General features: G+C 56.9%; 2 protein-coding genes across 3 annotated transcripts in view; both read right to left on the bottom strand.

The window, feature by feature from the left end:
* Nucleotides 1-1,212: 1,212 nt before the first annotated feature.
* ZFAND2B (zinc finger AN1-type containing 2B) lies at nt 1,213-10,923 on the bottom strand. Of its 2 annotated transcripts, none has more exons than XM_050917166.1 (10): nt 10,831-10,923; nt 10,122-10,201; nt 8,232-8,326; nt 7,001-7,132; nt 5,924-6,075; nt 4,621-4,728; nt 4,297-4,366; nt 3,563-3,639; nt 2,989-3,073; nt 1,213-2,641 (listed from the first exon to the last, which is right to left on the bottom strand). In XM_050917166.1, exons 2-10 carry the CDS (start codon nt 10,174-10,176, stop codon nt 2,597-2,599), a joined length of 819 nt encoding a protein of 272 aa, XP_050773123.1. In that variant the 5' UTR covers nt 10,177-10,201; nt 10,831-10,923; the 3' UTR covers nt 1,213-2,596. The 2 variants fall into 2 exon arrangements, with proteins under 2 accessions (XP_050773123.1, XP_050773125.1); XM_050917168.1 differs by having other exon boundaries at nt 2,989-3,070.
* The window catches only part of RETREG2 (reticulophagy regulator family member 2), a 46,068-nt gene continuing 33,173 nt past the window's right edge, over nt 8,232-21,126 (bottom strand). Inside the window, exon 10 of the transcript XR_007768396.1 lies at nt 8,232-8,326. The gene's annotated coding sequence lies outside the window, so the exon portion shown is untranslated. The remainder of the gene's footprint in view (nt 8,327-21,126) is intronic.

The raw sequence follows: 21,126 nt of genomic DNA, 5'->3' as shown, positions 1-21,126 counted from the left end.
TGCAGGGGGTGGCAGCCCCACGCCCTGGAGGGGCAGTGAGGGACGCAGTCTGGCTGCCCCTAGCCAGGGTTCTCTGCCATGGCACCAGTGCCCTCCCGCATCAGGGATTGCCAGTGCTGCCTGGGCACCTGGGGCACCGCGCTCCCCTGAGGCAGTTTGACAGCAGCCACATCGCTTGCCAGTGGGGTCAGAAGCAGCTGCCCAGTGGGTGACTGGAACAGGCCCGGCCTGGAGGGGTCCGCTGCCCAGCCAGGGGCCTCCTGTGGCTGCCCATCCCCACAGCCTCGTTGGCTCTGTCAGCCACAGCTACACAAGGCCCCTGGGGCCAGCTGGACACAGGGGCACTGATCCGCTCAGCGCTCCCTGCCCATTGTGCGTGGCTGTAGCCAGCCCCTCGGGGCCTGGCAGCGCTTTCACCCGGGCAGGAGCATGGTGGGGCAGGCAGGGGAACAAGGCTGCAGTGCAGCATCAGCCAGGGAGATCTGCTGGCACTGACTGACAGGCAGGAGCTGCGCTCAGGAGAAAGGGGGCAGAGGCCCTGCCCTGAGGTCAGTGACCTGCTCCTGGAGAGGCCCTGCCAGGCCCCTCACTGCAGATGCTCCCAGCCCTGCACTCAGCAAGGGGGGGAAGGCCTGGGCTTGGCCCTGCAGTCCTAATGGGAACAAGCTGCTCAGAGGGGCTGCCTGTGTCCCCTCCTCCCACCCCACCACAGGGCAGGAAACTCCCTGGGACATTTCCTGAGCACCAGCTGCTGGAGTCTGCACCGACCAGCAGCAGCTTCGCTTCAACTGAAAGCGGGTCAAGGCCCGAGAACACAAAGTGACTCCCAGTGTGGGCTCAGGGAGCGGCCCCAGATGGCACCCACGGCCAGGGCTGCTCAGGGGAAGGGGGCTAGGCCAGGAGCAGCACTGGGGCAGGATGCAGTCTCCGCTCCTTGGCATCACCTGCAGCCACCTGGACCCCTGCTGCTGCCAGCCATCACCGCAGCCTGGCACAGAGCTGGGGAAGCGGGAGGGGGAGAGATCAGAGCTGGGAGCTCAGGCCCCTTCCTCCCAGCCCCACAGCTCCTAGTGAGTGCTCTTGGCCCAGTGGCCCTGGCAGCAGGCCAGGTACTGCTTGTGGGGGATGTGGGCCAGAGGAGTCAGGCTCTTGGACTCAGCGCAGCCCAAGGCAGGGCCCCTCCCCCCATGAAAGAGACCAAGGACCCCCCGCTTTTGGGTAGGACTTTATTTCTCCCGAGGCAGCACTTAGTAGCCAGAAAGCTCGAGCCCTGCAGAGCTTCCTTTCGCCCCCCTCCCCCCCCACTCCTGAGTGCCCCAGCCGGGCCAGGCGCACACTCAGGGTGCAGGGAGACAGCAGCCACAGGCCCTGGCCTGCTACCTGCCCGGCTGCAGCCGTTACCCACTACACAAGACCCAGCAGCACCCAGGGCTGGAGGGGAAGCAGCTCCCCGTGTGTCCAAGTGTCTGCACTGAGCATCTCGGGCAGCGTATGCCAGCGAAAGGCCCGGGCTGAGGAGAGCCAGCGCTGCCCCCAGCCCCCAGCAGCCTGCTGCCAGGGCCCCGGCCTCACACCAGGCCAGCCCCCTTGCCCTGAATTCAGCAGGACTAGAAGGGGCTGCTCAGGGGAAGACTCCCGAGGCCTGGTCCCTATAGCCACGGGAGATGCTCCACCAGGGCTCCCCTCGGAGGTCAGTGATGCCTCAGGGCAAGGGCTGGTGTTGGGGGGGGGGGGCTCTTGGCAGAGGCAGTGGAGCAGTCAGTGATCACTGTGCAGAGGGGCTGTGTTCCCAGGAGAAACACGGCAGCTGCTCTTCCTGCCCCACATCCAGCAGCCGAGTTCAGGGGAGGGGCTGAGAAAGGTTGGCCTGGCCCCCAGCTGAGCCCTGCCTAGAGGACAGCAGGGGCTCCCCAGGGATTACGTCACAGCTGGGCAGGTGCCAGGCCTTGTGGGGCAGGGGGCTCTGCTACATAGCGTGGTCAGCACAGAACGCAGCTGCAGGGCCCCCCTGTGCCTGATGTGGCCAGGGCTATCCCCATGGGGGGAAATGAGCGTTACCCAGCCATTGACTGAGGGTACAACCCCCCCAACCCCACTGGGCACCCCAGGGAGCTGACGTGTGTGTGGGGGGGCAGTTCCTGCCCAGGCAGCCTGGCATAGGAAGGAAGAAGAGAGCAGAGCAGCCAGTCCCATTAAAACATCCAGCAGGGCCCCCCCACACGGTGCAGGGCAACGCTGAGCTGGGGGGCTGCCCTCACCCCTGTGTAGTATGTGGGGCAGGGGGCTGGACATGACCCAGCATGCAGCCAGCCCGGGTCAGAGCGAAGGTATTGGGATCAGGACACGCCGGCTGGAACACTCCACCTCCAGGCCATGGGCACCCCCCGCCCCCCTTTCACGGCACTGTGCCAGGGGGGTGAGGGACCAAGGCACAACGCCAACCCTCGATCCCAAGGTTGTTTCCAGCTGTGGAAGAGGCAGGAGAAGCCCTGCTGGCCCTCGGCAGGTGGCACTCGGGCAGGGCCTGGCAGAGCTGGAACAGTGATGGTACCCGGTGGCACTGCAGAGAGGCCCTAGGCATTGTGGTGCTCCCAGCCTAGAACATGCTGCAGTCTGATGGCCTCGAGCTCCGGCTCTGGGCCTGCAACGTGAACACAGCATGAGTGAGCAAGCGCCCCCCTGCCCTGTCCCCCAGCAGCACTCAGGGGGCCTCCAGGGCAGGGATGGGGCAGACTGGCCAAACTGGCCGGGGGTTGCTGCAGTAATCCCAGACCTTGCCCCAGCAGGGCTGACCCCTCCCCTTTGCCACCCCTCGGCTCCCCAAGCCAGTGGGGTCTCTGCACAGCCAGAGGTCAGGCTGCCCCCAGGGATGGTCCTGCCTTGGCGCACGGCAGCCTGGAAGCAGGGTGCAGAGCTCCAGCCAGCAGTGCTGAGGCGTGGGGAAGAACCGGGGCTCAGCACGGAGCTCCAGAGCTCAGCTCAGCTCACCTGCTGCCGCTGCCGCCTCTGGTACTCCTCCTCGCTCGCGGCTAGCGCCCGCGCCAGGGCCAGGTCCTCCTCCTCCTGCGCACTGCTGGAGACAGCGTCTGTTCAGGTGCACGAGACCCCGCAGCCCAGCCGCCCCAGGGACAGCTCCCCGCAGCTGGTCACCGAGCCCAGCGAGGCGGGGGGAGCCGTTGGGACAATCCCCATGCAAACAGCACAGGGGACTTCGGGAGCCAGGCCCCCCCCACCCCCCGAACCCTTGGAACCAGACTGAAGAACGGGGCTCAAAAGGGCGCCACCTGCTGGACTGCACCCCTCCCTGCTGCAGCCTGGCCTTTCCCAGGTCCTGGCCCCTTCTATTCCTGCCTATTAGTTGGTAAGATGTGAAGGGCTCCCAGGCCAGTTAACGCACCTCGCCCCCCCAGCCTGTCCCCTTCCGGGATTCGCCCCCACAATGGTGCCCTGTGCAGGCTCGTGGGGGGCGGTTCTCAGATGAACGTCAGTGTCCCATGCCCTACCCAGTGCACTCTGCTGCGCCACAGCCAGGCCCAGGTGCTGTGCCAGCCCCGGACCGTACCTGAGCGCCCGTGCTGAGCCAGGTGCCGATTCTGCCAGGGACATCTCCAGGGCTCGCTGCAGCGCCTCCTCTTCGCTCTGGAACGAGAGTGGGATGTGCCCACGGCACTGCCCGGCTTAGCCACTCTGGAGAGAGGGCGCTGCAGGGACAGCCCTACCCTGACCGCAGCCATGGGGGAGGGGGGGGTCTGCCCCACCTCCCACCCTAGGCCCAGCTGTAGGCCTGGGAGTCAGACACGGTCAGAGGGAAGGCGCTTGGATTCAGAGCCTCCCCTGCGGGGAACAGGCTCACCAAACAGCTCCTTGCGTCCCCCCAGCCTGCAGCAAGGGACTGCTGCTTTCGCATGGCTCCACGTTCACACAGCAGAGCAAGGGAGGCAATGGCGGGTGGAAAGAGCAGCCTCGCCCAGGCCTGCCCCTCCAGGAGCCCCCCCAGCAGAGCCCAGGCCTGCCCCGGCTCTCACGTGCAGGCTCTGTCATAACATCACTCAGCCCACGGGGACCCCACTGCCGAATGCCAGCCCAGGTGTCCTGGGGAGCGTTGGGCCTGGTCCTGCCATCTAGGAGGTGGGTGACAGAGCTGGCTCCAGAAGAGGGCTCCTGTGCCTGGCTCTCTGCCCCGCTCTGGTGGGTACGTCACACACAGGGCGATGAGGCTATACAGCCTGGAGGCGATGGCACCCAGTTCTCCGTGCCATGGCACCCACTGGGAGAGGTTCGCGCCGGGCCACTCACCAGTCCATTCTGCAGCGCAACAGCTGGGGGCGAGGTGCTGCTGGGCTGCGGTGTCGCCATCATGCCGCCTCTGGGCGCAAGAGGAGGAGCAGGGTTAGTGCTAGCACGTGGAGCAGCTCAGGGGGGCAACACCCAGGCGGGGAGACCCCCCCCCCCAAAAAAACTAATGGGTGGCTCCAGGCCCCTCCCAGCAGGCCAAGGGGATGTGCCAGTCCCCCCGGGGAGGGGGTGGGATTTTGATGCACCAGCTCTCTGGAGGGGCTGCTGCGTCTAACCATTCCAGCCAGGCCCTGGGGGTGAAAGGAGGGGTGGGCATCACTGTACCTGCTTGGAGCCAGAGCAGGGGGGCTGGCTGCCGGCCTGGCAGCTCCTCTGCTTGATGTCCCGGCTGCCACAGAGGAGGATGCTTGGGCTCTTGCCACCGCAGCGTGTCTGCAACAGACAATGTCCATCAGTAACAGCTTCCCCCTGCCCGGGGGCTCAGCACAGGAGGGGGCTTGGAGCCCTCTGCATCCCTGGATGTCCCCCTCCCCTCCCTCAGACCATGGGCCCTGCATCCTTCCTGCTTTCCTGTATGCTCACCTCCTGCGTGGGCCCTCACCCGCTCTGCTCTCTGGGCAGTCACTCAGTGCTGCGCGCCCCTCAGGCAGACCCGCTAAGAACAGGAGCTGGAGAGAACAGCAGGAGCGTCGGACGTCCTAGCGGCTTGCACCGCAGACCAGCGTCAAGGGAGGGGGCACTTCCTTGCGGCTGCAGCCCTGCAAGGGGGTCTCCTGGCACCAGAACGCAGACCAGCCAGCGCGGGGTAGTGAGGGGAGCTGAGACACAAGGCAGGGCGAGCGCAGCTTATGCAGTTCTCCTGTCATCACCACTGTGGTGAGTGTGACGAACTGGGAATGTTCTTAATGTTTGCTCTGAATATTGTGTTAGTGCCTCAGTGTCCCCATGGCAGTTCTTAAGTATCTAGGTGGTGGGATAAGGGGGTGTGATTGCTGCAGAGCAAAGGGCCAGTGCACCTAAATGCCTGGCACTCTGTCTCCTGGCAACTGATGGCCTGGGCCCCTCCCCTGCAAAGGTGCCAGCTGAAGGTGTTGGAGACAAAGGGATCAGGTGACCTCATGGCCCGGGAAAGGGGCTGAGCAGAGAGGAGGGGCTGGAGGGAGTGGTTAGTCTGGAGCTGGCTGGGGTCGAGGAGTGAAGTGCAGACGTGGGGGTCTGGCTCACTGCCCCCAAGAATGGACCCAGCCAGGTACAGGTTCTCTGTACCTACAAGCTCTGTGTTAGACCCTGTTCCTGTCATCAAATAAACCTCTGTTTTACTGGCTGGCTAAGAGTCATGTCTGACTGTGAAGTGGGGGTGCAGGACCCTGTGGCCCCCCCAGGACCCCGCTGGGGCGGGCTCGCTGTGGGAAGCGCACGGAGGGGCAGAGGATGCTGAATGCTCCAAGGAGAGACCCAGGAGGTGAAGCCGTGTGAGCTTCTTGCCCTGCAGACAGTCTGCTCCGAGGGAGAGGAGGCTCCCCAGAGTCCTGTCTGGCTTGGTGGGGAGCAGTTCCAGAGCATCGCCCGGGGCTCCGTGACAGTGAGCATGGCTCTGCCCTGGTGAAGCTCTTCTCCCCACCGTTACCCGGCTCTGGAGAGGGGGCGCCCTGCCCCATTGCAGTCGTGATCCAGGGGGTGCCGGTGCTTGAGGCAGAAGTCCCCGTGGCACTGGTCGCAGATCACCTTCATCATCTCCCTCTGCTTGCAGCCGGGCTTCAGACACTTATTGGTGAAAATCTAAGCAGAGATGAGGCACCCGGTGAGCAGCTGCGAGCTCGCGGCACACAGGGCCCCACAGCCGTCCCCGACCGGTACGGAGCAGCCCAGCAGCAGCGCCCGGGCCATCGTCCTCCTCCAGTCCTGCTATGGGGTCACTACGCAGATGGAGCCCTGGCAATGTACGTTCCAGGAGCTGGCTGGGTCAGACCCCAGGTCTCCACGTCCCAGCTCCAGCCCCTGGCCACACTGCTCTCTGGGGAATTCAGCTCTAGTGCCAGGGGTGGCAGGCACAGGCCAAGTGCTGCAGCGTGAAGGAGCTTTGCGGGGAAGGCGAGAAGAGCTCAGTTTGCACCCCTCATCTGACCTGTGGGGCACAGGCCAGAGCGCCGCACACAGGCACTCATGCAGCCAGGACCTGTCCTCTCCTATGCTGCAAGATGCCCTACAGAGCCCAGCAGCTTGTGGCTGAACTGGGGTGGGTCCAGGCTCCTGTCACGGCCTCCAAGGGACAGTGGACTGGGAAGCTGTTCCCATCACAAATCGCCCCCCCAGGGGGAAGTGGCTACTTCAACCCGATGCATTTTTCTCACTTTCACTTCCCTCAGTTCCTGTCACAGCAGCAGCACCCCAGCCCCTGCTGTTCCAGGCCTGGGCTTCCCGCACCCAGCTCTCCTGCTGCCCCCCAATCCCAACCCCCAGCCCCCACAGCCATCCCAGGCCTGGACACTGCCTGCCCCAGCACCCCCTCCCCCCATCCTGATTTCCAGCCCCCCACATGTCCATCCGGACCCGAGCAGCAGGGTGCAGCACGGTGATTCAGCCCAACGCCCACTGGGGAGTCAGCGGAGAGCAGCAGACTTGGCCCAACGCGCCCAGCCAGCATTAGGCGAGTGCCGACCGGAGGGCCCCCCCCCCGGGCCCCAGCGAGGTCACAGTCTCCTACCTTGCGCTTGCGCTGGGCGGGGTCGGATTTGCAGTGTCGGTCGATGTGCTGCCCCACCACCACATCAGGCATCTGCCCCTTTTGGACAGGGATGGGGATGCTGCAGAGGGGGCACACGGGGACCTGCACATCCTGTAATGCAGCAGAGGCCAGGCTGAACACGCTCTCTGGTCCACCCCATGCCATCCCCCCAAGGGGCAGGAGTTGCCTCACACAGGACGGGTCTCTCATATGGTATTTTCCAACCCTTTGGATGATTTCTGCCTTTGCTAAGTAAGCAGGCCGGGGACACAGCCACCCCCCCGGAACGCTGGCAGCTTGTTAACCCGTGCGCAGGGACAGGGAAGGAACAGGTGTTAAAGTGCAAAGGCCAGTTCTGATCATCCCTCCCGAGCCCCCGCACAACACAGGCCACAGAACCTCACCCAGCCACGGGAGTGGAGCTAGGACACAGCCTGGAGAGCAGCTGCCGGGCTCAGGTTAAAGACCCTAAGTGACAGAGCCGCTACCCCATCCCTTGTGAACCGCAGATCAGGCCTGGGCTGCACGGAGGGGCGACACTAACCGCCAAGGGTGTAAAGGCCCAGAGCCAAACACTACAGCCACATCGCCTGAGGGAGCTCCAGCAAAGTCAAGGGAAGCACGCTGCTCGGGAGGGGACGGGAAAACCCCTTCCGCTGCCTCTACTCGCTAGGGTCACGGCTACAACGCCACAGCTCTATGGGTCACGCCCCAGCCTGACACCAGCCCTCCCGAGCCAAGCACCAGCTTGGTGCCAGTCCCTCTGTTCAGAGTGCGAGCTCGCGGGCAGCGCTCTGAGCCAAGCCCGTGGGAATTAGCTCAGCGGAGACGACGTGGCCCTGCTGCGATCCCTCCATCTCCCAGTGTCGGGGTTCTAGAAACCGTTCAGCTGGCCTGGCAGACGTCGCCACCTCGTGTTCTCCGCCCCACTGCGAGGCTGGCTGCTGGAGGATTCCAGGGACCATCCGGCGCCCTCCTGTCACTGGCCAGGCTCGTCTCGCTCTCAGGCTAGCCAGACACAGCTACGCCTCAGGCAGCTCCCCTGGCTCCACCTGCCCCTCGTCCCAGGCTTGAGCTGCACATGTGGGGCCTGATCCTGAGGTTTCGCCGGGAGCTGCTCAGCAGGTCTCAGAACGAGGCTGCCAGGTCGTGCCAACTCCGCTGGGAGCACAGCACTCGGAGCCACCCCCAGCCACCGCGCTGCACTTACCTTCTTGTAGGCAGAGGTGCACTGGTGCTGGGTGTAGGTGATGTGGTTGGTGCAGAATATCTGCTCGCACGCGTCGCACTTCAGAGGGAGAAAGTCTGGCAAGATAGGAGAGACGATAGGCGGGTGAGGGGCCAAGGAGTCGGCACTTCCCACTGCCCAGCCCAGGGCCAGCCCAGCTACGCACTGCCTGGGACAGGCAGCCTGCAGGGCCCAGGGCTGCAGCAACCGATAGACCGAGCCACTCCAGACTGCCGCTCCCAGCATGCACTGCTCCAGCTTGAAAACAAACCCATATTTATGGCCTACGCGAAACGTCTGTAGCTTTTCAAACTGATCCGGAACATTTCCCAGCAAGCCAAAGGCACAGCTTCATCAGGCGCCTTCAGGGATGCCAAGGACTCGACCCCGAAACAGTCCCCGCAGTAGGAGACAGCAAGAGATGTTTTCACGCCAAAGCTACACGCTCTTGACAACGAGGGTTTGTAACCTCAGCGCCCACCCTTCCCCCTCCCAATGAGGAGACTAATGCTGAAATAAGAAGCGGGCGCAGACCCCGGAGGCGGCACTGGGATCTGCAGGTCTCCACCGCAGGAGACAAGCCATTGAGAACTCAATCCACGGCACTGGTGAGCAGTACGAGCGAGAGACGAGAGCAAAGCCAAGCCAGCTCCCGCAGCGCAAGCCATCCCACAAGGGAGCCCCCCCACCCCACCGCGAGCTCTGTCACACAGCCACATGCCATGGGAGCAAGCCCTGGACTGGCCAGGTAGCACCTGTTTACAGCCATTTCACGTTCTCCTTGGCAGGGAGACCCGCGACACTAAGGTGGAATTTCTGCTCCTCACACACCCTTTTTGCAGGCTGTGCAGCTGAAGCGCCCTGGCGTGATGATGCTCAGCGCTTGCTTTCCAACCACCACCTAACAAGCCCTAGAGGGAGCGGGGCGCCGTGCGCTGGAGTCAGCCTGATCATTTGTCTGGTCCCCACCATCCTCCAGCCGTCTGAACACTTGGGACACAGCCCAGAAGAGAGAGACATGGATAACAGACAAGGGCTGCGTCTGCTTCCATAGCATCAGAGCACTCCTGAGAAAGGCACTTGTTTCCCGGCTTTGAGGTAGGCATGCCAACATGGCCAGCTCCCGAGGCCCGAAGCCTCCCATCACCCCCTGCTCCCCTTGGGGGCTGCAGTCAGACCGAACTGCCTGGGTCGCTGCCCCTCGCTCCCACCCCAGAACGCACTGAGCCCCTCACTGTAACAAAGCAGGGACCCAGTCTCTGTCAGGTCTGAAGCACGAAGGCACCAAGTAAGCAAAGGAACGCGGTTTAGAAAATCACAGCTACTGCGCCACAAGTCATCCACATGGTCCCAACACCACTGCAGAGAGGCACCTCAGCTGTAGCTCCCCGAGCCGCCAGCGACAACGGCAAACTCCTTGGCGAGTGCAATCAGCTACAAAACCTGCACAAGCCCAACGCGCTGTAAACTGCGGCAGCATATTTCACAGGGCAGTTCTGAAACTGGCACAAGGTCCCAGAGCAAGTTAGTGCCAGGGTCAGGGAGAGAACCCAGGAGTCCTGGCTCCCAGCCCACCCTGCTCTAACCCACCAGCCCCCTCTCCCCTCCGAGAGCCGGGGAGAGAACCCAGGAGTCCTGGCTCCCAACCCCCCCCTGCTCTATCCCACCAGCCCCACTCCCCTCCCAGAGCCGGGGAGAGAACCCAGGCGTCCTGGCTCCCAGCTGTGACGCTGCAGGGCACTGGGCAGTGGCAGGGCAATAAACACCCACAACCCCACGTGCCCAAGCCGGGGCAGCCCCCTGGGGGGAGAGGCATCCAAGGGAAGGCAGGTGGTCCCAGGCTCTGCCCAGCCAGTGGGCTCAGGGCCTCACCCAGGCACTTGCAGGTCGGCTCGGAGCAGTGTGCGCCCAGGTCTGGGAACTCCATGGCAGTGGGGCCGGCGCCGGGTCCCCTGCAGCAGCAAGAGGGAGAGAGTGAGTGGGGCAGGGAGATTGGGGGGCAGCTATGGGGCAGGGGGATGGGCACCCAATGTAGGTTGGGGGGGCCAGGGGAACAGGGTGGGGGGCACCCACTGGGGACGGGAGGCACCCAGGTATAGGGCGGGGGGGAACCAATGGGGGTTGGGGGGCCCAGGGGAGCAGGATGGGGGGCACCCAGCTATAGGGCAGAGGGAGCGGGGGGAGCAGGGGGGGCTCCCAGCGCTGGGGGCGGGGGGGGCCCAGTGGGGGTTGGGGGGTCGGGGGGGCTCCCAGCGCTGGGGCGGGGGGGCCCAGTGGGGGTTGGGGGGGCTCCCAGCGCTGGGGCGGGGGGGGCCCAGGGGGGGCTGGGGGGTCGGGGGGGCTCCCAGCGCTGGGGCGGGGGGGGGGCCCAGTGGGGGTTGGGGGGTCGGGGGGGCTCCCAGCGCTGGGGCGGGGGGGGCCCAGTGGGGGTTGGGGGGTCGGGGGGGCTCCCAGCGCTGGGGCGGGGGGGGCCCAGTGGGGGTTGGGGGGTCGGGGGGGCTCCCAGCGCTGGGGCGGGGGGGGGCCCAGTGGGGGTCGGGGGAGCAGGGGGGGCTCCCAGCGCTCGGGCGCGGGGACCCACCCGGCGGCCGATGTGGGACCGACCCCGCCCGACCCCGGACTCGCTCCTACTTCCGCGGGGCGGACACGCCGACGCGATGACGTCAGCGATACGCAACAACGCTTCCGCTCCCAGCGTTGAGCGAGTGGGCGGGGCTAGGGGCAGCGCGGCTCCCGGGTCCTAGCGCGCCCCTGATTGTCGCCCAGCCGCTGGGGCCCGGAAGGGGTCGCGACCCCTCGTCACAGAGACCAAAGCCAGGCGGGACCCTGGCCCCTCGCACGCCCCAGCTAGGGAACGGCCCCACAATAACGCCTGGGGCACGGCAGGGCTCTTCCGGGGGGGGGGTCTAATAACGCCCAGGGCAGGGCTCCCCCAGCGTGGGGCTAATGACTCAGACTCCAGGACTGGAAGGGACCTCGAGAGGTCATCGAGTCCAGTCCCCTGCCCTCATGGCAGGACCAAATACTGTCTAGACCAGCCCTGATAGACATTTATCTAACCTACTTTAAATATCTCCAGAGATGGAGATTCCACAACTTCCCTAGGCAATCTATTCCAGTGTTTAACTACCCTGACAGTTAGGAACTTTTTCCTAATGTCCAACCTAAATCTCCCTTGCTGCAGTTTAAGCCCATTGCTTCTTGTTCTATCATTGGAGGCTAAGGTGAACAAGTTTTCTCCCTCCTCCTGATGACACCCTTTTAGATACCTGAAAACTGCTATCATGTCCCCTCTCAGTCTTCTCTTTTCCAAACTAAACAAACCCAATTCCTTCAGCCTTCCTTCATAGGTCATGTTCTCAAGACCTTTAATCATTCTTGTTGCTCTTCTCTGGACCCTCTCCAATTTCTCCACATCTTTCTTGAAATGCGGTGCCCAGAACTGGACACAATACTCCAGCTGAGGCCTGACCAGCACAGAGTAAAGCGGAAGAATGACTTCTCGTGTCTTGTTTACAACACACCTGTTAATGCATCCCAGAATCACGTTTGCTTTTTTTGCAACAGTATCACACTGTTGACTCATATTAAGCTTGTGGTCTACTATGACCCCTAGATCTCTTTCTGACATACTCCTTCCTAGACAGTCTCTTCCCATTCTGTATGTGTGAAACTGATTGTTCCTTCCTAAGTGGAGCACTTTGCATTTATCTTTATTGAACTTCATCCTGTTTACCTCAGACCATTTCTCCAATTTGTCCAGATCGTTTTGAATTTTGACCCTGTCCTCCAAAGCAGTTGCAATCCCTCCCAGTTTGGTATTGTCATAAACAGATAGCTAAGGGTTAATGTCTCTTTCCCCTGAAGCACCTGACCAGAGGACCAATCAGGAAACCGGATTTTTTCAACTTTGGGTGGAGGGAATTGAGTGTCTAAGGTCTTTGTTTTCTGGCTGCCTGCTTTCTCTGAGCTTTGGAGAAGTAGTTCTACTTTCTAGTCTTCTGTTTCTAAGTGTAAGGACAAAGAGATCAGATAGTAAGTTCTATGGTTTCTTTTCTTTGGTATTTGCATGAATATAAGTGCTGGAGTGCTTTGATTTGTATTCTTTTGGAATAAGGCTGTTTATTCAATATTCTTTTAAGCAATTGACCCTGTGTTGTATTATCTCAATACAGAGAGAACATTTGTACTTATTTTTCTTTCTTTTTATATAAAGCTTTCTTTTAAGACCTGTTGGAGTTTTTCTTTACTTCAGGGAAATTGAGTCTGTACTCACCAGGGAATTGGTGGGAGGAAGAAATCAAGGGGAGATTTGTGTGTTGGATTGCTAGCCTGACCTTGCATTCCCTCTGGGGGAATAGGAAAGTACTTTTTGTTTCCAGGATTGGGAACAGAGAGGGAGATTCACTCTGTTTGGGTTCACAGAGCTTGTGTCTGTGTATCTCTCCAGGAGCACCTGGAGGGGGGAAGGGAAAAAGGATTATTTCCCTTTGTTGTGAGACTCAAGGGATTTGGGTCTTGGGGTCCCCAGGGAAGGTTTTTCAGGGGGACCAGAGTGCCCCAAAACACTCTAATTTTTTGGGTGGTGGCAGCAGGTACCACGTCCAAGCTGGTAACTAAGCTTGGAGGTTTTCATGCTAACCCCCATATTTTGGACGCTAAGGTCCAAATCTGGGACTAAGGTTATTACATGAGTGGCAGCTGGTGGGAGACAGAATCCAGAAGCCAGTAGAAATATTATATTTTCTTTTCTCTGCTAAGGGCTTTTTAGCAGAGAGAAACAGTTGGTTTTAAAAGGGAACCAGAGAGAATTTTTTTTTCTGCTCTCTCTGGCAGTTTGTGGCTTGCATGTTAAGCGAGAAGCCATTAAGAAACTGTTGAGGGTCTTTTGTCATGCAATAGCCCTCCCATTAGGAGGCAAGTACCGGCACTTATATGCATGCAAATAAAGTGGTTTTTCTGGTTTCCCTTCATTGAACATTAGCTAGAGAGAGAAAGGGAAAAAAGCACTGTTGCTAGGCAGACTTCAGGAGGCAACAGAGAACCTGCAGTTCAGAAGATAAACACCGGAGGGCACCCCAACACAAGAAAACAGGAACCATGACTTCTAAGGCAAAAATTGATGCCGAAGAACAAATCAAAGAAGCTGAACACAGGCGACAGATGGAGATGAAAGAAAAGGAAGAAAGCATCAAACTGGCAGCCTTCCAAAGAGAACAGGCGGCCCAAGAGGCAGCACACAAAAGAAAACTAGAAGAAGAAGAGGTGGCCCACCGCCGAGAAATGGAAAAGCACCAAAAAGAAATGGAAAAACAACAAAAAGAAATGGAAAAACAACAAAAAGAGAATGAAGAGAAGGAAAAACAGAGAAAACATGAACTGGAATTGGCAAAAGCTGGGCTGCCTGTGCCAGCCAACCCTAACAACCCGGCGCCAATTATTGCTCCACAGCACAGAAAATTTCCCACCTACAAGGCAGGTGATGACACCGAGGCCTTCTTGGAAAATTTTGAAAGAGCCTGTCTTGGGTACAACATTCCCGAAGACCAGTACATGGTAGAATTGAGGTCACAGCTCAGTGGACCTTTAGCAGAGGTGGCAGCTGAAATGCCTAAGCACCAAATGAATGACTATAAACTTTTTCTAACCAAGGCCAGATACAGGATGGGGATAACCCCAGATCATGCCCGTCGGCGCTTCAGAACCCAAAAGTGGAAACCAGAGGTGTCATTTCCCAAACACGCCTACTACATTGCAAAAAACTATGAGGCCTGGCTAACAGGAAACAACATTCAAACCTTGGAAGAACTGAACCTCCTCATACAAATGGAGCAGTTCTTGGATGGTGTTCCTGAAGACATCACCCGGTACATACAAGATGGAAACCCCAAGAATATCGCTGAGGCGGGGGAGATTGGAGCCAAATGGATGGAACTGGCAGAAAGCAAGAAAGCTACTGTCAAGGGGAACGATTACCCCAGGGGGCACACAGACCATAAACCCTACAACCGAGGACAGCCAAAGACCCCACATACCACCCAAGTAAAGCCACAGATACCCTACCCTTCAACCTCACCAGTCTCCAGTAACTCACCTCGGCCCAGTGACCCATCAGATGGAAGATGCTTTAAGTGTAATGAACTGGGACATATCAAGGCCAAGTGTCCCAAGAACACCATGCGAGTGCAATTCATTACACCACCATCACACCAAAGATCCCCAGGCCCGGATGCCTCTCAAATACCCTTGGAGCGAAGGGAAAATTTGAGAGTGGGCGGAAAGAAGGTTACTGCGTGGAGAGACACGGGGGCACAAGTGTCAGCTATCCACCAATCCTTCGTTGACCCCAAATTCATCAACCCAAAGGCCAAAGTTACAATTTACCCCTTCATGTCACAAGCTGTAGACTTGCCTACAGCTCAACTGCCTGTCCAGTACAAAGGCTGGTCAGGAATGTGGACTTTTGCAGTCTATGACAATTATCCTATCCCCATGCTACTGGGGGAAGACTTGGCCAACCAGGTGAGGCGGGCCAAGAGAGTGGGAATGGTTACACGTAGCCAAACCAGGCAAGCTTCCAGACCCATTCCTGTTCCTGAGCCGTCCACAGAGGCCCCGTCTGTGTTACCAGAGACCCAGACAGAGGTAGAGGACCCGGATTCCATGCCTACCACTGAAACAGCCACAGCATCTCCAGTCCCAGGCCCGGAACTGGAACAGCAACCAGCACCAGCAAGTGCAACCACATCTTCAAACTCAACGCCAGAGGGCGCCAGCGAGCCAGAACTGGCAGAAGCAAAAGACAGCCATACCCAAAAGGCTCAGCCAGAGCCTGAAATACCCTCAGGTGCACCAGCGGAGAGCAGTTCACCAGCAACGGAAACAACCCCATCACCTACATCGCTTCCAGAGGGACCAAGCCCAAGTCCACAGTCTGAGGAAGAACTGGTGACCCCAGCCTCAAGGGAACAGTTCCAGGCTGAGCAGGAAGCGGATGACAGCCTTCAGAAAGCTTGGGCGGCGGCACGGAGCACCCCACCGCCTCTCAGCTCTTCTAATCGATCCCGGTTTGTTATAGACCAAGGACTTTTGTACAAGGAAATTCTTTCTGGTGGACACCGGGAAGAATGGCAGCCGCAAAAACAGTTGGTGGTTCCAACTAAGTACCGGGGGAAGCTCTTAAGCTTAGCCCATGATCATCCCAGTGGCCATGCTGGGGTGAACAGAACCAAGGACCGGTTGGGGAAGTCCTTCCACTGGGAGGGGATGGGCAAGGACGTTGCCAAGTATGTCCGGTCTTGTGAGGTATGCCAAAGAGTGGGTAAGCCTCAAGACCAGGTCAAGGCCCCTCTCCAGCCACTCCCCATAATTGAGGTCCCATTTCAGCGAGTAGCTGTGGATATTCTGGGCCCTTTCCCAAAAAAGACGCCCAGAGGAAAGCAGTACGTACTGACTTTAGTGGACTTTGCTACCCGATGGCCAGAAGCAGTAGCTCTAGGCAACACCAGGGCTAACACTGTGTGCCTGGCCCTAACAGACATCTTTGCCAGGGTAGGTTGGCCCTCTGACATCCTTACAGATTCAGGGTCTAATTTCCTGGCAGGGACCATGGAAAAACTGTGGGAAACTCATGGGGTGAATCACTTGGTTGCCACCCCGTACCACCATCAAACCAATGGCCTGGTGGAAAGGTTCAATGGAACTTTGGGGGCCATGATACGAAAATTCATCAACGAATTCTCCAATAATTGGGACCTAGTGTTGCAGCAGTTGCTGTTTGCCTACAGGGCTGTACCACATCCCAGTTTAGGGTTTTCACCATTTGAACTTGTGTATGGTCACGAGGTTAAGGGGCCATTACAGTTGGTGAAGCAGCAATGGGAGGGGTTTACGCCTTCTCCAGGAACTAACATTCTGGACTTTGTAAGCAACCTACAAAGCACCCTCCGACACTCTTTAGCCCTTGCTAGAGAGAACCTAAAGGATGCTCAAGAAGAGCAAAAGGCCTGGTATGACAGACATGCCAGAGATCGGTCCTTCAAGGTAGGAGACCAGGTTATGGTCTTGAAGGCGCAACAGGCCCATAAGATGGAAGCATCATGGGAAGGGCCATTCACGGTCCAAGAGCGCCTGGGAGCTGTAAACTACCTCATAGCATTTCCCAATTCCTCACTAAAGCCTAAAGTGTACCATGTTAATTCTCTCAAGCCTTTCTATTCCAGAGACTTACAGGTTTGTCAGTTTACAGTCCAGGGAGAGGATGCTGAGTGGCCTGACGGTGTCTACTACGACGGGAAAAAAGACGGTGGCGTGGAAGAGGTGAACCTCTCAACCACCCTGGAACGTCTGCAGCGGCAACAAATCAAGGAGCTGTGCACTAGCTTCGCCCCATTGTTCTCAGCCACCCCAGGACGGACTGAACGGGCATACCACTCCATTGATACAGGTAATGCTCACCCAATCAGAACCCCACCTTACCGAGTGTCTCCTCATGCCCAAGCTGCTATAGAACGGGAGATCCAGAACATGCTACAGATGGGTATAATCCGCCCATCTACCAGTGCATGGGCATCTCCAGTGGTTCTGGTACCCAAACCAGATGGGGAAATAAGCTTTTGCATGGACTACCGTAAGCTAAATGCGGTAACTCGTCCGGACAACTATCCAATGCCACGCACCGATGAGCTATTGGAGAAGTTGAGACGGGCCCAGTTCATCTCTACAATAGACTTAACCAAGGGGTACTGGCAAGTACCGCTAGATGAACCTGCCAAGGAGAGGTCAGCATTCGTCACCCATGCGGGGGTGTATGAATTCAATGTCCTTCCTTTTGGCCTTCGTAATGCACCCGCCACCTTCCAAAGGCTGGTAGATGGTCTACTAGCTGGACTGGGAGAATTTGCAGTTGCCTACCTCGATGATGTGGCCATTTTTTCTGACTCCTGGCCCGAACACCTACTACACCTGGAAAAGGTCTTTGAGCGCATCAGGCAGGCAGGACTAACTGTTAAGGCCAAAAAGTGTCAAATAGGCCAAAACAGAGTGACTTACCTGGGGCACCAGGTGGGTCGAGGAACCATAAACCCCCTACAGGCCAAGGTGGATGCTATCCAAAAGTGGCCTGTCCCAAGGTCAAAGAAACAGGTCCAATCCTTCTTAGGCTTGGCCGGATACTACAGGCGATTTGTACCACACTACAGCCAAATCGCTGCCCCACTGACCGACCTGACCAAAAAGACCCAGCCAAATGCAGTTAAGTGGACTGATGAGTGTCAAAAGGCCTTTACCCAACTTAAGGCAACGCTCATGTCGGACCCTGTGCTCAGGGCCCCGGATTTTGACAAGCCATTCCTAGTAACCACAGATGCATCTGAGCGTGGTATAGGAGCAGTGCTCATGCAGGAAGCAACAGATCACAACTTCCATCCTGTCGTGTTTCTCAGCAAGAAACTGTCTGAGAGGGAAAGTCACTGGTCAGTCAGTGAAAAGGAATGCTATGCCATTGTGTACGCCCTGGAAAAGCTACGCCCATATGTTTGGGGACGGCGGTTCCAACTACAAACTGACCATGCTGCACTAAAGTGGCTTCATACTGCCAAGGGGAACAACAAGAAACTTCTTCGTTGGAGTTTAGCTCTCCAAGATTTTGATTTTGAAATTCAACACATCACAGGAGCTTCTAACAAAGTAGCTGATGCACTCTCCCGTGAGAGTTTCCCAGAATTCAGTAGTTAAAAAGTGTTCTTAAAATGTAGAAGTCTGTTAGTTATATACTTAGGAGTATATGTAAAGGTGTATGTGTTGTATTAATCTGTTTATTTTCAAGTTCTAGAAGGAAATCGCCGCCAGTGAGCTTCCCCACTGTCTGCAATTTGGGGGGCGTGTCATAAACAGATAGCTAAGGGTTAATGTCTCTTTCCCCTGAAGCACCTGACCAGAGGACCAATCAGGAAACCGGATTTTTTCAACTTTGGGTGGAGGGAATTGAGTGTCTAAGGTCTTTGTTTTCTGGCTGCCTGCTTTCTCTGAGCTTTGGAGAAGTAGTTCTACTTTCTAGTCTTCTGTTTCTAAGTGTAAGGACAAAGAGATCAGATAGTAAGTTCTATGGTTTCTTTTCTTTGGTATTTGCATGAATATAAGTGCTGGAGTGCTTTGATTTGTATTCTTTTGGAATAAGGCTGTTTATTCAATATTCTTTTAAGCAATTGACCCTGTGTTGTATTATCTCAATACAGAGAGAACATTTGTACTTATTTTTCTTTCTTTTTATATAAAGCTTTCTTTTAAGACCTGTTGGAGTTTTTCTTTACTTCAGGGAAATTGAGTCTGTACTCACCAGGGAATTGGTGGGAGGAAGAAATCAAGGGGAGATTTGTGTGTTGGATTGCTAGCCTGACCTTGCATTCCCTCTGGGGGAATAGGAAAGTACTTTTTGTTTCCAGGATTGGGAACAGAGAGGGAGATTCACTCTGTTTGGGTTCACAGAGCTTGTGTCTGTGTATCTCTCCAGGAGCACCTGGAGGGGGGAAGGGAAAAAGGATTATTTCCCTTTGTTGTGAGACTCAAGGGATTTGGGTCTTGGGGTCCCCAGGGAAGGTTTTTCAGGGGGACCAGAGTGCCCCAAAACACTCTAATTTTTTGGGTGGTGGCAGCAGGTACCAGGTCCAAGCTGGTAACTAAGCTTGGAGGTTTTCATGCTAACCCCCATATTTTGGACGCTAAGGTCCAAATCTGGGACTAAGGTTATTACAGGTATCGTCCGCAAACTTAATAAGCATACTTTCTATGCCAACATCTAAATCGTTGACAAAGATATTGAACAGAACCGGTCCCAAAACAGACCCCTGCGGAACCCCACTTGTTATACCTTTCCAGCAGGATTAGGAGCCATTAACTACTCTCTGAGTACGGTTATCCAGCCAATTATGCACCCACCTTATAGTAGCCCCATCTAAATTGTACTTTCCTAGTTTATCTATAAGAATATCATGCAAGACCGTATCAAATGCCTTACTAAAGTCTAGGTATATCACATCCACCGCTTCTCCCTTATCCACAAGGCTCGTTATCCTATCAAAGAACGCTATCAGATTAGTTTGACACGATTTGTTCTTTACAAATCCATGCTGGCTATTCCCTATCACCTTACCACCTTCCAAGTGTTTGCAGATGATTTCTTTAATTACCTGCTCCATTATCTTCCCTGGCACAGAAGTTAAACTAACTGGTCTGTAGTTTCCTGGGTTGTTTTTATTTCCCTTTTTATAGATGGGCACTATATTTGCCCCCTTCCAGTCTTCTGGAATCTCCCCCGTCTCCCATGATTTCCCAAAGATAATAGCTAGAGGCTCAGATACCTCCTCTATTAACTCCTTGAGTATTCTAGGATGCATTTCATCAGGCCCTGGTGACTTGCAGGCATCTAACGTTTCTAAGTGATTTTTTACTTGCTCCTTTTTTATTTCATCTTCTAAAATAACGTCCAGGTCTAATAACACCCGGGGCAGGGCGCCCCCCGGGGGGGCTAATAACGCCCGGGACAGGGCTCCCCCAGCGTGGGGCTAATAACGTCTAGGTCTAATAACACCCGGGGCAGGGCTCCCCCAGGGGGGGCGAATAATGCCCGGGGCAGGGCTCCTGGAGCCGTCCCAACTTGACTTAAAAGCTGCCCGCATTGGTAAATTCACCACAGCCCCTGCTATCTTGTGCCAATGGTCAATGATGCTCCCTGTTTAAAAATTACACCTTATTTCTTGTTTGAATTTGTTCAACTTCAGCTCCGTAGAGTCCCAGACACATGGGGCTGGGGGACCTTCCTCACGTCCAGCCCCCTGCCCCGAGGCAGGCCCACGTAAAGACCAGGCCTGACGGGTTTGGTTCTGGAAGGCTGCAGTGACAGGGATTCCCTAGCCCCTGGAAGCCTGTGCCAGAGGTGACGGCCCAGAGCTAGAAAGCTGCTCCCACTATCTATCTTCAGTTGCCCTGGCTGCAGCTTAAGCCCATCCCTGCGTGTCCTGCGATCCATGGCCGCTGAGAACCATTGAGCACTGTCCTTTTTATAACAGTCCTTCACATATTTGAAGTCTGGTATCAGGTCCCCCTCCCCAGTCTTCTTTTAGCTTTTCCTCACAGCTCAGGTTTTCTAAACCTTTGATCAGGGTTGTTGCTCTCCTCCGGACTCTCTCCAATGTGTCCACATCATTCCTGAAGTGCAGTGCCCAGAACCAGCCCAGGACTCCAGCTTTGGCCTCACCAGTGCCAAACAGACCAGGGCAATTGCCTCGTGTCTTAAACAGGACGCTCCTGTTAATACACCCAGAATAAGATTGGCCTTTTTTGCAGCCACATCACCCTGTTGACTCACTTTGTGATCCACTATAATCCCCAGATGCTTTTCAGAAGTTCTACTCCAGGCCAGGTATTCACCATTTTGTCACAGTGCATTTGATTTTTCCTTCCTAAGTAAATCACTTTGCCTTTGTCCTTATTGAATTTCATCTTGTTGAATTCAGACCAATTCTTTAATTTGTCAAGGACCTTTTGGATTCTGATCCTCCAAAGTGCTTGCGACCTCTCCCAACTTGATGTCATCTGCAAATTCTATAAGCTTTCTCTCCACTCCATTATCTAAGTAATTAATGAAAATATTGAATAGTGCCGGACCGAGGAATGACCCCAGGCTGTCACAGAGTGTGGGGGAGTCGGGCCCTGCACCTCCGGCTTCCTGTGATTAACCGTGACTCTCAGCCAGCCAGTAAAGCAGAAGGTTTATTTAGACGACAGGAACACAGTCCAAGACCAGCCTTGCAGGCACAGACAACAGGACCCCCTCAGTCAGGACCATCGTGGGATGCCAGGAGGCCTGTCTGGGCTCCCC

The sequence above is a fragment of the Gopherus flavomarginatus genome, chromosome 10 (genome assembly GCF_025201925.1).
Source record: "Gopherus flavomarginatus isolate rGopFla2 chromosome 10, rGopFla2.mat.asm, whole genome shotgun sequence".
Taxonomy (NCBI): domain Eukaryota; kingdom Metazoa; phylum Chordata; order Testudines; family Testudinidae; genus Gopherus; species Gopherus flavomarginatus.
This window is presented reverse-complemented; position numbering and strand designations above follow the sequence as displayed.

Bases quoted from the DNA above. Each gene is read 5' to 3' on its own strand.
- ZFAND2B (XM_050917166.1), bottom strand. From the start codon at position 10,176: ATGGAGTTCCCAGACCTGGGCGCACACTGCTCCGAGCCGACCTGCAAG. The intron at 3,640-4,296 runs GTGAGTGGCCCG...CTCTCGTTCCAG, and splicing joins TTGCGCTGCAGAATGGACTG to AGCGAAGAGGAGGCGCTGCA. The intron at 2,642-2,988 runs GTGAGCTGAGCT...TTCACGTTGCAG, and splicing joins AGAGGCGGCAGCGGCAGCAG to GCCCAGAGCCGGAGCTCGAG.